This window comes from Dendrobates tinctorius, unplaced genomic scaffold, assembly GCF_039654945.1.
Source record: "Dendrobates tinctorius isolate UK_male_01 unplaced genomic scaffold, ASM3965494v1 ptg000028l, whole genome shotgun sequence".
NCBI classification, from domain to species: domain Eukaryota; kingdom Metazoa; phylum Chordata; class Amphibia; order Anura; family Dendrobatidae; genus Dendrobates; species Dendrobates tinctorius.
The window spans coordinates 15,854,965-15,868,100 of NW_027361696.1; the positions used below are offsets into that span (position 1 = coordinate 15,854,965).

The 13,136-nt window shown below is 53.5% G+C and overlaps 1 protein-coding gene across 2 annotated transcripts in view; it reads left to right on the forward strand.

Moving 5' to 3' along the window:
* Positions 1 to 12,428: 12,428 nt before the first annotated feature.
* IGSF21 (immunoglobin superfamily member 21) overlaps positions 12,429 to 13,136 on the forward strand; it is a 549,248-nt gene continuing 548,540 nt past the window's right edge. Inside the window, exon 1 of one of the 2 annotated variants that reach the window (XM_073570290.1) lies at positions 12,429 to 12,711. In XM_073570290.1, the coding sequence (XP_073426391.1) occupies positions 12,648 to 12,711 (64 nt within the window). In that variant the 5' untranslated portion in view covers positions 12,429 to 12,647. The remainder of the gene's footprint in view (positions 12,712 to 13,136) is intronic. The other variant, XM_073570289.1, reaches the window with a different exon arrangement.

Below are 13,136 nucleotides of genomic sequence, written 5' to 3' on the forward strand. Positions count from 1 at the left end.
CACAATTGATTTCTTCACTCCAAGCTGGTTGGCTATTGCAGATTCAGTCTTCCCAGCCTGGTGCAGGGATACAATTTTGTTTCTGGTGTCCTTTGACAGCTCTTTGGTCTTCACCATAGTGGAGTTTGGAGTCAGACTGTTTGAGGGTGTGCACAGGTGTCTTTTTATACTGATAACAAGTTTAAACAGGTGCCATTACTACAGGTAATGAGTGGAGGAAAGAGGAGATTCTTAAAGAAGAAGTTACAGGTCTGTGAGAGCCAGAAATCTTGATTGCTTGTTTCTGACCAAATACTTATTTTCCACCATAATATGCAAATAAAATGAAAAAAAAACAGACAATGTGATTTTCTGGATTTTTTTTTCTCCGTTTGTCTCCCATAGTTGAGGTCTACCTATGATGTAAATTACAGACGCCTCTCATCTTTTTAAGTGGTGGAACTTGCACTATTGCTGACTGACTAAATACTTTTTTTCCCCACTGTATGTAGGGACAGAAGGCAGGGGGCACTTCATGATGTAGGGACAGAAGGCAGGGGGCACTCCATGATGTATGTAGGGACAGAAGGCAGGGGGCACTCCATGATGTATGTAGGGACAGAAGGCAGGGGGCACTCCATGATGTATGTAGGGACAGAAGGCAGGGGGCACACCATGATGTATGTAGGGACAGAAGGCAGGGGGCCCTCCATGATGTAGGGACAGAAGGCAGGGGGTACTCCATGATGTATGTAGGGACAGAAGGCAGGGGGCACTCCATGATATAAAGACAGAAGGCAGGGGGCACTCCATGATGTACGGACAGAAGGCAGGGGGCACTCCATCATGAAGGGACAGAAGGCAGGGGGCACTCCATGATGTAGGGACAGAAGGCAGGGGGCACTCCATGATGTAGGGACAGAAGGCAGGGGGCACTCCATGATGTAGGGACAGAAGGCAGGGGGCACTCCATGATATAGAGACAGAAGGAAGGGGGCACTCCATGATGTATGTAGGGACAGAAGGCAGGGGACACTCCATGATGTAGGGACAGAAGGCAGGGGGCACTCCATGATGTATGTAGGGACAGAAGGCAGGGGGCACTCCATGTTGTAGGGACAGAAGGCAGGGGGAACTCCATGATGTAGGGACAGAAGGTAGGGGGCACGCCATGATGTAGGGACAGAAGGTAGGGGGCACTCAATGATATAGAGACAGAAGGCAGGGGGCACTCCATGATGTATGTAGGGACAGAAGGCAGGGGGCCCTCCATGATGTAGGGACAGAAGGCAGGGGGCACTCCATGATGTATGTAGGGACAGAAGGCAGGGGGCACTTCATGATGTAGGGACAGAAGGCAGGGGGCACTCCATGATGTATGTAGGGACAGAAGGCAGGGGGCACTCCATGATGTATGTAGGGACAGAAGGCAGGGGGCACTCCATGATGTATGTAGGGACAGAAGGCAGGGGGCACACCATGATGTATGTAGGGATAGAAGGCAGGGGGCCCTCCATGATGTAGGGACAGAAGGCAGGGGGTACTCCATGATGTATGTAGGGACAGAAGGCAGGGGGCACTCCATGATATAAAGACAGAAGGCAGGGGGCACTCCATGATGTACGGACAGAAGGCAGGGGGCACTCCATCATGAAGGGACAGAAGGCAGGGGGCACTCCATGATGTAGGGACAGAAGGCAGGGGGCACTCCATGATGTAGGGACAGAAGGCAGGGGGCACTCCATGATGTAGGGACAGAAAGCAGGGGGCACTCCATGATGTAGGGACAGAAGGTAGGGGGCACGCTATGATGTAGGGACAGAAGGCAGGGGGAACTCCATGATGAAGGGACAGAAGGCAGGGGGCACTCCATGATGTAGGGACAGAAGGCAGGGGGCACTCCATGATATAAAGACAGAAGGCAGGAGGCACTCCATGATGTACGGACAGAAGGCAGGGGGCACTCCATGATGAAGGGACAGAAGGCAGGGGGCACTCCATGATGTAGGGACAGAAGGCAGGGGGCACTCCATGATGTAGGGACAGAAGGCAGGGGGCACTCCATGATATAGAGACAGAAGCAAGGGGGCACTCCATGATGTATGTAGGGACAGAAGGCAGGGGACACTCCATGATGTAGGGACAGAAGGCAGGGGGCACTCCATGATGTATGTAGGGACAGAAGGCAGGGGGCACTCCATGTTGTAGGGACAGAAGGCAGGGGGAACTCCATGATGTAGGGACAGAAGGTAGGGGGCACGCCATGATGTAGGGACAGAAGGCAGGGGGCACTCAATGATATAGAGACAGAAGGCAGGGGGCACTCCATGATGTATGTAGGGACAGAAGGCAGGGGGCCCTCCATGATGTAGGGACAGAAGGCAGGGGGCACTCCATGATGTATGTAGGGACAGAAGGCAGGGGGCACTTCATGATGTAGGGACAGAAGGCAGGGGGCACTCCATGATGTATGTAGGGACAGAAGGCAGGGGGCACTCCATGATGTATGTAGGGACAGAAGGCAGGGGGCACTCCATGATGTATGTAGGGACAGAAGGCAGGGGGCACACCATGATGTATGCAGGGACAGAAGGCAGGGGGCCCTCCATGATGTAGGGACAGAAGGCAGGGGGTACTCCATGATGTATGTAGGGACAGAAGGCAGGGGGCACTCCATGATGTATGTAGGGACAGAAGGCAGGGGGCACTCCATGATGTATGTAGGGACAGAAGGCAGGGGGCACACCATGATGTATGCAGGGACAGAAGGCAGGGGGCACTCCATAATGTAGAGACAGAAGGCAAGGGGCACTCCATGAGGAAGGGACAGAAGGCAGGGGCCCTCCATGATGTAGGGACAGAAGGCAGGGGGCACTCCATGATGTAGGTATAGAGCGATGGACAGAAGGCAGGGGGCACTCCATGATGTAGGGACAGAAGGCAGGGGGCACTCCATGATGTAGGGACAGACGGCAGGGGGCACGCCATAATATAGAGGCAGAAGGCAGGGGGCACTCCATGATGTAGGTATAGAGCGATGGACAGAAGGCAGGGGGCACTCCATGATGTAGGGACAGAAGGCAGGGGGCACTCCATGATGTAAGGACGGGGGGCATGCCATGATGTAGATACAGAAGGCAGTGGGCACTCCATGATGTAGGGACAGAAGGCAGGGGGCACTCCATGATATAAAGACAGAAGGCAGGGGGCACTCCATGATGTAGGTATAGAGCGATGGACAGAAGGCAGGGGGCACTCCATGATGTAGGGACAGAAGGCAGGGGGCACTCCATGATGTAGGGACAGGGGGCACGCCATGATGTAGAGACAGAAGGCAGGGGGCACTCCATGATGTAGGGACAGAAGGTAGGGGGCACGCCATAATATAGAGACAGAAGGCAGGGGGCACTCCATGATATAAAGACAGAAGGCAGGGGGCATTCCATGATGTAGGTATAGAGCGATGGACAGAAGGCAGGGGGCACTCCATGATATAGAGACAGAAGGTAGGGGGCACTCCATGATGTAGGGGGGGGCGCCATGATGTAGAGACAGAAGGCAGGGGGCATTCCATGATGTAGGGACGGGGGGCACTCCATGATATAAAGACAGAAGGCAGGGGGCACTCCATGATGTAGGGACAGGGGGCACTCCATGATGTAGAGACAGAAGACATGGGGCACTCCATGATGTAGGGACGGGGGGCACTCCATGATGTAGAGACAGAAGGCAGGGGGCACTCCATGATGTAGAGACAGAAGGCAGGGGGCACTCCATGATATAGGACAGAAGGCAGGGGGCACTCCATGATAAAGGACAGTAGGCAGGGGGAACTCCATGACGTGGGACAGAAGGCAGGGGGCACGCTATGATGTAGGGACAGAAGGCAGGGGACATGCCATGATGGAGGGACAGAAGGCAGGGGGCACTCAATGATGTAGAGGCAGAAGGCAGGGGGCACTCCATGATGTAGGGACCGAAGGCAAGGGGCACGCCATGATATAGAGACAGAAGGCAGGGGGCACTCCTTGATATAAAGACAGAAGGCAGGGGGCACTCCATGATGTAGGTATAGAGGGATCGACAGAAGGCAGGGGGCAATCCATGATGTAGGTATAGAGCGATGGACAGAAGGCAGGGGGCACTCCATGATGTACGGACAGAAGGCAGGGGGCACTCCATGATATAGAGACAGAAGGCAGGGGGCACTCCATGTTATAGGGACAGAAGCCAGGGGGCATGCCATGATGTAGGGACAGAATGCAGGGGGCACTCCATGATATAGAGACAGAAGGCAGGGGGTACTCCATGATGTAGGTATAGCGCAATAGATAGAAGGCAGGGGGCACTCCATGATGTAGGGACAGCAGGCAGGGGGCACTCCATGATGTAGGGACAGAAGGCAGGGGGCACTCCATGATGTAGGGACAGAAGGCAGGGGGCACTCCATGATATAGAGACAGAAGGCAGGGGGCACTCCATGATGTAGGGACAGAAGGCAGGGGGCACTCTATGATATAGAGACATAAGACAGGGGGCACTCCATGATATAGAGACAGAAGGCAGGGGGCACTCCATAATATAAAGACAGAAGGCAGGGGGCACTCCATGATATAGAGACAGAAGGCAGGGGGCTCTCCATGATATAAAGACAGAAGGCAGGGGGCACTCCATGATATAGAGACAGAAGGCAGGGGCACTCCATGATATAAAGACAGAAGGCAGGGGGCACTCCATGATGTAGGGACAGAAGGCAGGGGGCACTCCATGTTATAGGGACAGAAGACAGGGGGCACTCCATGATGTAGGTATAGAGCGATGGACAGAAGGCAGGGGGCACTCCATGATGTAGGGACAGAAGGCAGGGGGCACTCCATGATGTAGGGACAGACGGCAGGGGGCACGCCATAATATAGAGGCAGAAGGCAGGGGGCACTCCATGATGTAGGTATAGAGCGATGGACAGAAGGCAGGGGGCACTCCATGATGTAGGGACAGAAGGCAGGGGGCACTCCATGATGTAAGGATGGGGGGCATGCCATGATGTAGATACAGAAGGCAGGGGGCACTCCATGATGTAGGGACAGAAGGCAGGGGGCACTCCATGATATAAAGACAGAAGGCAGGGGGCACTCCATGATGTAGGTATAGAGCGATGGACAGAAGGCAGGGGGCACTCCATGATGTAGGGACAGAAGGTAGGGGGCACGCCATAATATAGAGACAGAAGGCAGGCGGCACTCAATGATATAAAGACAGAAGGCAGGGGGCATTCCATGATGTAGGTATAGAGCGATGGACAGAAGGCAGGGTACGCTCCATGATATAGAGACAGAAGGTAGGGGGCACTCCATGATGTAGGGGGGGGGCGCCATAATGTAGAGACAGAAGGCAGGGGGCATTCCATGATGTAGGGACGGGGGGCACTCCATGATATAAAGACAGAAGGCAGGGGGCACTCCATGATGTAGGGACAGGGGGCACTCCATGATGTAGAGACAGAAGACATGGGGCACTCCATGATGTAGGGACGGGGGGCACTCCATGATGTAGAGACAGAAGGCAGGGGGCACTCCATGATGTAGAGACAGAAGGCAGGGGGCACTCCATGATATAGGACAGAAGGCAGGGGGCACTCCATGATAAAGGACAGAAGGCAGGGGGAACTCCATGACGTGGGACAGAAGGCAGGGGGCACGCTATGATGTAGGGACAGAAGGCAGGGGACATGCCATGATGGAGGGACAGAAGGCAGGGGGCACTCAATGATGTAGAGGCAGAAGGCAGGGGGCACTCCATGATGTAGGGACCGAAGGCAGGGGGCACGCCATGATATAGAGACAGAAGGCAAGGGGCACTCCTTGATATAAAGACAGAAGGCAGGGGGCACTCCATGATGTAGGTATAGAGCGATCGACAGAAGGCAGGGGGCAATCCATGATGTAGGTATAGAGCGATGGACAGAAGGCAGGGGGCACTCCATGATGTACGGACAGAAGGCAGGGGGCACTCCATGATATAGAGACAGAAGGCAGGGGGCACTCCATGTTATAGGGACAGAAGCCAGGGGGCATGCCATGATGTAGGGACAGAATGCAGGGGGCACTCCATGATATAGAGACAGAAGGCAGGGGGCACTCCATGATGTAGGTATAGCGCAATAGATAGAAGGCAGGGGGCACTCCATGATGTAGGGACAGAAGGCAGGGGGCACTCCATGATGTAGGGACAGAATGCAGGGGGCACTCCATGATGTAGGGACAGAAGGCAGGGGGCACTCCATGATATAGAGACAGAAGGCAGGGGGCACTCCATGATGTAGGGACAGAAGGCAGGGGGCACTCTATGATATAGAGACAGAAGGCAGGGGGCACTCCATGATATAGAGACAGAAGGCAGGGGGCACTCCATAATATAAAGACAGAAGGCAGGGGGCACTCCATGATATAGAGACAGAAGGCAGGGGGCTCTCCATGATATTGTAGGGACAGAAGGCAGGGGGCACTCCATGATGTAGGGACAGACGGCAGGGGGCACGCCATAATATAGAGGCAGAAGGCAGGGGGCACTCCATGATGTAGGTATAGAGCGATGGACAGAAGGCAGGGGGCACTCCATGATGTAGGGACAGAAGGCAGGGGGCACTCCATGATGTAAGGACGGGGGGCATGCCATGATGTAGATACAGAAGGCAGGGGGCACTCCATGATGTAGGGACAGAAGGCAGGGGGCACTCCATGATATAAAGACAGAAGGCAGGGGGCACTCCATGATGTAGGTATAGAGCGATGGACAGAAGGCAGGGGGCACTCCATGATGTAGGGACAGAAGGCAGGGGGCACTCCATGATGTAGGGACAGGGGGCACGCCATGATGTAGAGACAGAAGGCAGGGGGCACTCCATGATGTAGGGACAGAAGGTAGGGGGCACGCCATAATATAGAGACAGAAGGCAGGGGGCACTCCATGATATAAAGACAGAAGGCAGGGGGCATTCCATGATGTAGGTATAGAGCGATGGACAGAAGGCAGGGGGCACTCCATGATATAGAGACAGAAGGTAGGGGGCACTCCATGATGTACGGGGGGCGCCATGATGTAGAGACAGAAGGCAGGGGGCATTCCATGATGTAGGGACGGGGGGCACTCCATGATATAAAGACAGAAGGCAGGGGGCACTCCATGATGTAGGGACAGGGGGCACTCCATGATGTAGAGACAGAAGACATGGGGCACTCCATGATGTAGGGACGGGGGGCACTCCATGATGTAGAGACAGAAGGCAGGGGGCACTCCATGATGTAGAGACAGAAGGCAGGGGGCACTCCATGATATAGGACAGAAGGCAGGGGGCACTCCATGATAAAGGACAGAAGGCAGGGGGAACTCCATGACGTGGGACAGAAGGCAGGGGGCACGCTATGATGTAGGGACAGAAGGCAGGGGACATGCCATGATGGAGGGACAGAAGGCAGGGGGCACTCAATGATGTAGAGGCAGAAGGCAGGGGGCACTCCATGATGTAGGGACCGAAGGCAGGGGGCACGCCATGATATAGAGACAGAAGGCAGGGGGCACTCCTTGATATAAAGACAGAAGGCAGGGGGCACTCCATGATGTAGGTATAGAGCGATCGACAGAAGGCAGGGGGCAATCCATGATGTAGGTATAGAGCGATGGACAGAAGGCAGGGGGCACTCCATGATGTACGGACAGAAGGCAGGGGGCACTCCATGATATAGAGACAGAAGGCAGCGGGCACTCCATGTTATAGGGACAGAAGCCAGGGGGCATGCCATGATGTAGGGACAGAATGCAGGGGGCACTCCATGATATAGAGACAGAAGGCAGGGGGCACTCCATGATGTAAGGGGGCACTCCAGAGTGGTCGTAAATGGCTGCACATCCAGTTGGAAGAATGTCTCAAGTGGGGTACCACAGGGCTCTGTCCTGGGCCCTGTATTGTTCAACATCTTTATCAACGATTTAGATGAAGGAATTGAGGGTAAACTTATTAAATTTGCTGATGACACAAAGCTAGGAGGGATAGCTAATACTAGAGAAGAGAGAGAGAGGATTCAAAAAGATTTAAATAAACTGGAGAAGTGGGCAGCAACTAACAGAATGGTTTTTAACAGGGAGAAATGCAAAGTACTACATCTGGGCAATAAAAATGAAAAAAGCATATATAGAATGGGAGGAATAGGGCTAAGTGACAGCACATGTGAAAAAGACTTGGGTATACTAATAGATCACAGACTGAATATGAGTCAACAGTGTGATGCAGCAGCAAAAAAGGCAAATGCAATTCTAGGATGTATTAACAGAAGCATACAGTCTAGATCACGTGAAGTCATTATTTCCCTCTACTCCTCTTTGGTCAGACCTCATCTGGAATATTGTGTCCAGTTTTGGGCACCACATTTTAAAAAAGACATCAACAAACTGGAGCAAGTTCAGAAAAGAGCGACCAGAATGGTGACCGGTCTGCAAACCCTGTCTTATGAGGAAAGGTTGCAGGATTTGGGAATGTTTAGTTTGCAAAAGAGAAGACTGAGAGGAGACTTAATAGCTGTCTACAAATATCTAAAGGGCTGTCACATTGTAGAAGGATCAACTTTATTCTCATTTGCACAAGGAAAGACTAGAAGCAATGGGATGAAACTGAATGGGAAGAGACACAGATTAGATATTAGAAAAAACTTTTTGACAGTTAGAGTGATCAATGAGTGGAACAGGCTGCCACGAGAAGTGGTGAGTTCTCCTTCAATGGAAGTCTTCAAACAGAGGCTGGACAGACATCTGACTGGGATGATTTAGCGAATCCTGCTTTGAGCAGGGGGTTGGACCAGATGGCCCAGGAGGTCCCTTCCAACTCTACGATTCTATGATTCTATGATTCTATGATTCTATGTAGGTATAGCGCAATAGATAGAAGGCAGGGGGCACTCCATGATGTAGGGACAGAAGGCAGGGGGCACTCCATGATGTAGGGACAGAAGGCAGGGGGCACTCCATGATGTAGGGACAGAAGGCAGGGGGCACTCCATGATATAGAGACAGAAGGCAGGGGGCACTCCATGATGTAGGGACAGAAGGCAGGGGGCACTCTATGATATAGAGACAGAAGGCAGGGGGCACTCCATGATATAGAGACAGAAGGCAGGGGGCACTCCATAATATAAAGACAGAAGGCAGGGGGCACTCCATGATATAGAGACAGAAGGCAGGGGGCTCTCCATGATATAAAGACAGAAGGCAGGGGGCACTCCATGATATAGAGACAGAAGGCAGGGGCACTCCATGATATAAAGACAGAAGGCAGGGGGCACTCCATGATGTAGGGACAGAAGGCAGGGGGCACTCCATGTTATAGGGACAGAAGGCAGGGGGCACTCCATGATATAGAGACAGAAGGCAGGGGGCACTCCATGATGTAGGGACAGAAGGCAGGGGGCACTCCATGATGTAGGGACCAAAGGCAGGGGGCACGCCATGATATAGAGACAGAAGGCAGGGGGCACTCCTTGATATAAAGACAGAAGGCAGGGGGCACTCCATGATGTAGGTATAGAGCGATCGACAGAAGGCAGGGTGCAATCCATGATGTAGGTATAGAGCGATGGACAGAAGGCAGGGGGCACTCCATGATGTACGGACAGAAGGCAGGGGGCACTCCATGATATAGAGACAGAAGGCAGGGGGCACTCCATGTTATAGGGACAGATGCCAGGGGGCATGCCATGATATAGGGACAGAATGCAGGGGGCACTCCATGATATAGAGACAGAAGGCAGGGGGCACTCCATGATGTAGGTATAGCGCAATAGATAGAAGGCAGGGGGCACTCCATGATGTAGGTATAGCGCAATAGATAGAAGGCAGGGGGCACTCCATGATGTAGGGACAGAAGGCAGGGGGCACTCCATGATATAGAGACAGAAGGCAGGGGGCACTCCATGATGTAGGGACAGAAGGCAGGGGGCACTCTATGATATAGAGACAGAAGGCAGGGGGCACTCCATGATATAGAGACAGAAGGCAGGGGGCACTCCATAATATAAAGACAGAAGGCAGGGGGCACTCCATGATATAGAGACAGAAGGCAGGGGGCTCTCCATGATATAAAGACAGAAGGCAGGGGGCACTCCATGATATAGAGACAGAAGGCAGGGGCACTCCATGATATAAAGACAGAAGGCAGGGGGCACTCCATGATGTAGGGACAGAAGGCAGGGGGCACTCCATGTTATAGGGACAGAAGGCAGGGGGCACTCCATGATATAGAGACAGAAGGCAGGGGGCACTCCATGATGTAGGGACAGAAGGCAGGGGGCACTCCATGATGTAGGGACCAAAGGCAGGGGGCACGCCATGATATAGAGACAGAAGGCAGGGGGCACTCCTTGATATAAAGACAGAAGGCAGGGGGCACTCCATGATGTAGGTATAGAGCGATCGACAGAAGGCAGGGTGCAATCCATGATGTAGGTATAGAGCGATGGACAGAAGGCAGGGGGCACTCCATGATGTACGGACAGAAGGCAGGGGGCACTCCATGATATAGAGACAGAAGGCAGGGGGCACTCCATGTTATAGGGACAGATGCCAGGGGGCATGCCATGATATAGGGACAGAATGCAGGGGGCACTCCATGATATAGAGACAGAAGGCAGGGGGCACTCCATGATGTAGGTATAGCGCAATAGATAGAAGGCAGGGGGCACTCCATGATGTAGGTATAGCGCAATAGATAGAAGGCAGGGGGCACTCCATGATGTAGGGACAGAAGGCAGGGGGCACTCCATGATATAGAGACAGAAGGCAGGGGGCACTCCATGATGTAGGGACAGAAGGCAGGGGGCACTCTATGATATAGAGACAGAAGGCAGGGGGCACTCCATGATATAGAGACAGAAGGCAGGGGGCACTCCATAATATAAAGACAGAAGGCAGGGGGCACTCCATGATATAGAGACAGAAGGCAGGGGGCTCTCCATGATATAAAGACAGAAGGCAGGGGGCACTCCATGATATAGAGACAGAAGGCAGGGGCACTCCATGATATAAAGACAGAAGGCAGGGGGCACTCCATGATGTAGGGACAGAAGGCAGGGGGCACTCCATGTTATAGGGACAGAAGGCAGGGGGCACTCCATGATATAGAGACAGAAGGCAGGGGGCACTCCATGATGTAGGGACAGAAGGCAGGGGGCACTCCATGATGTAGGGACCAAAGGCAGGGGGCACGCCATGATATAGAGACAGAAGGCAGGGGGCACTCCTTGATATAAAGACAGAAGGCAGGGGGCACTCCATGATGTAGGTATAGAGCGATCGACAGAAGGCAGGGTGCAATCCATGATGTAGGTATAGAGCGATGGACAGAAGGCAGGGGGCACTCCATGATGTACGGACAGAAGGCAGGGGGCACTCCATGATATAGAGACAGAAGGCAGGGGGCACTCCATGTTATAGGGACAGATGCCAGGGGGCATGCCATGATATAGGGACAGAATGCAGGGGGCACTCCATGATATAGAGACAGAAGGCAGGGGGCACTCCATGATGTAGGTATAGCGCAATAGATAGAAGGCAGGGGGCACTCCATGATGTAGGTATAGCGCAATAGATAGAAGGCAGGGGGCACTCCATGATGTAGGGACAGAAGGCAGGGGGCACTCCATGATGTAGGGACAGAAGGCAGGGGGCACTCCATGATGTAGGGACAGAAGGCAGGGGGCACTCCATGATGTAGGGACAGAAGGCAGGGGGCACTCCATGATGTAGGTATAGAGTGATAGATATAAGGCAGTGAGCTCTCCATAATGTAGGTATAGAGCGGTGGACAGAAGGCACAGAGCACTGCATGATGTAGGGACAAAAGGAAATGGGCACTCCATGATGTAGGGACAGAAGAAAGTGGACACTCCATGATGTAGGGACAGAAGGCAGGGGGCACTCCATGAGAAACCAGAGTGACTGGGTGATGTGACAGGAGAACGGGCACTCCAGGAGACAGTACAGGGACGAGAAGGAGTGGGCACTTCATTGAATGGACGGAGTGACTAATATCGCAGGCTGAGCACTCCATGAGAGGACAGAGACAAGCCAGTACTCCATATGAAGGTACAGGTATGACATGTAGTGGGCACTCCATGAGACAGCCTGAGTGACTGATAGCGGGTCCTGAGCACTCCATTAGATGGCAGAGATAAGAAGAGTCAGTAGAGGCTTAATGAGACAGTCTGAGTGGCTGAGATGGGGCTCTGAGCACTCCATGAGACGGCACGGACACAAGTGGGACTGTACGCTCCGCGAGACGGAGGCTGAATGACGGATATAGGGCACTGAGCGCCCCATAAGATGGCAGAGGGGCTGGGTGATGGAGGCAGGGGAGTGGGCACTCCGTGAGACGGGCTGGTTGGGGAGGGGATGGAGGAGGAGGAGGCAGGCAGCGGCTGGAGGAGCAGTTGATGCCAGGCTGTGGCTGCTGCAGGCAGTGAGGACGGAGCCGCGGAGCTCAGGCTCATACACCCGGCGCCGCCGCTCTTCTCACCCGGCGGCTGGGGGCTTCTTACAAGGAATGCGCCCGCAGCAACGCAGGGCTCCGGGGATGCCCGGTCTGCACTCCGGCGTGTGAAGCAGATGGAGGTACCGGGGTCGGCATGGGAGTGATGAGCTGCCCCGGGCTCAGCGCCCTGCTGTTGCCCCTTTTGCACCTGGCACTGGGTAAGTACTATATCCCCAGAGCGGGCTATCTGCACCCAGCACTTACGCTGTTGTCACTGGCAGCTGCTGTAAATAGTGACCCCAAACAGCGCACGAATATGAGCTGCGACCCCCAATTGTCTGCACCCCTGTATCCTGTGTGATCCTGTATGTGGGAGCAGACATGGTATAGTGTGGAGAACCTCTATATGCCTGTCTGTGCACCCCTATATAACTATATGTACCCCCATATACCTGTGTGTACCCCCCATATATCTATATGCATCACTATATAATTATGTGTACCCTATATGCCTGTGTGCACCCCATATATCTATATGCACCCCATATAATTATGTGTACCCTATATGCCTGTGTGCACCCCATATATCTAAATGCAACACATATAACTATATGTACCCCCATATGCCTGTGTGCACCCCCAT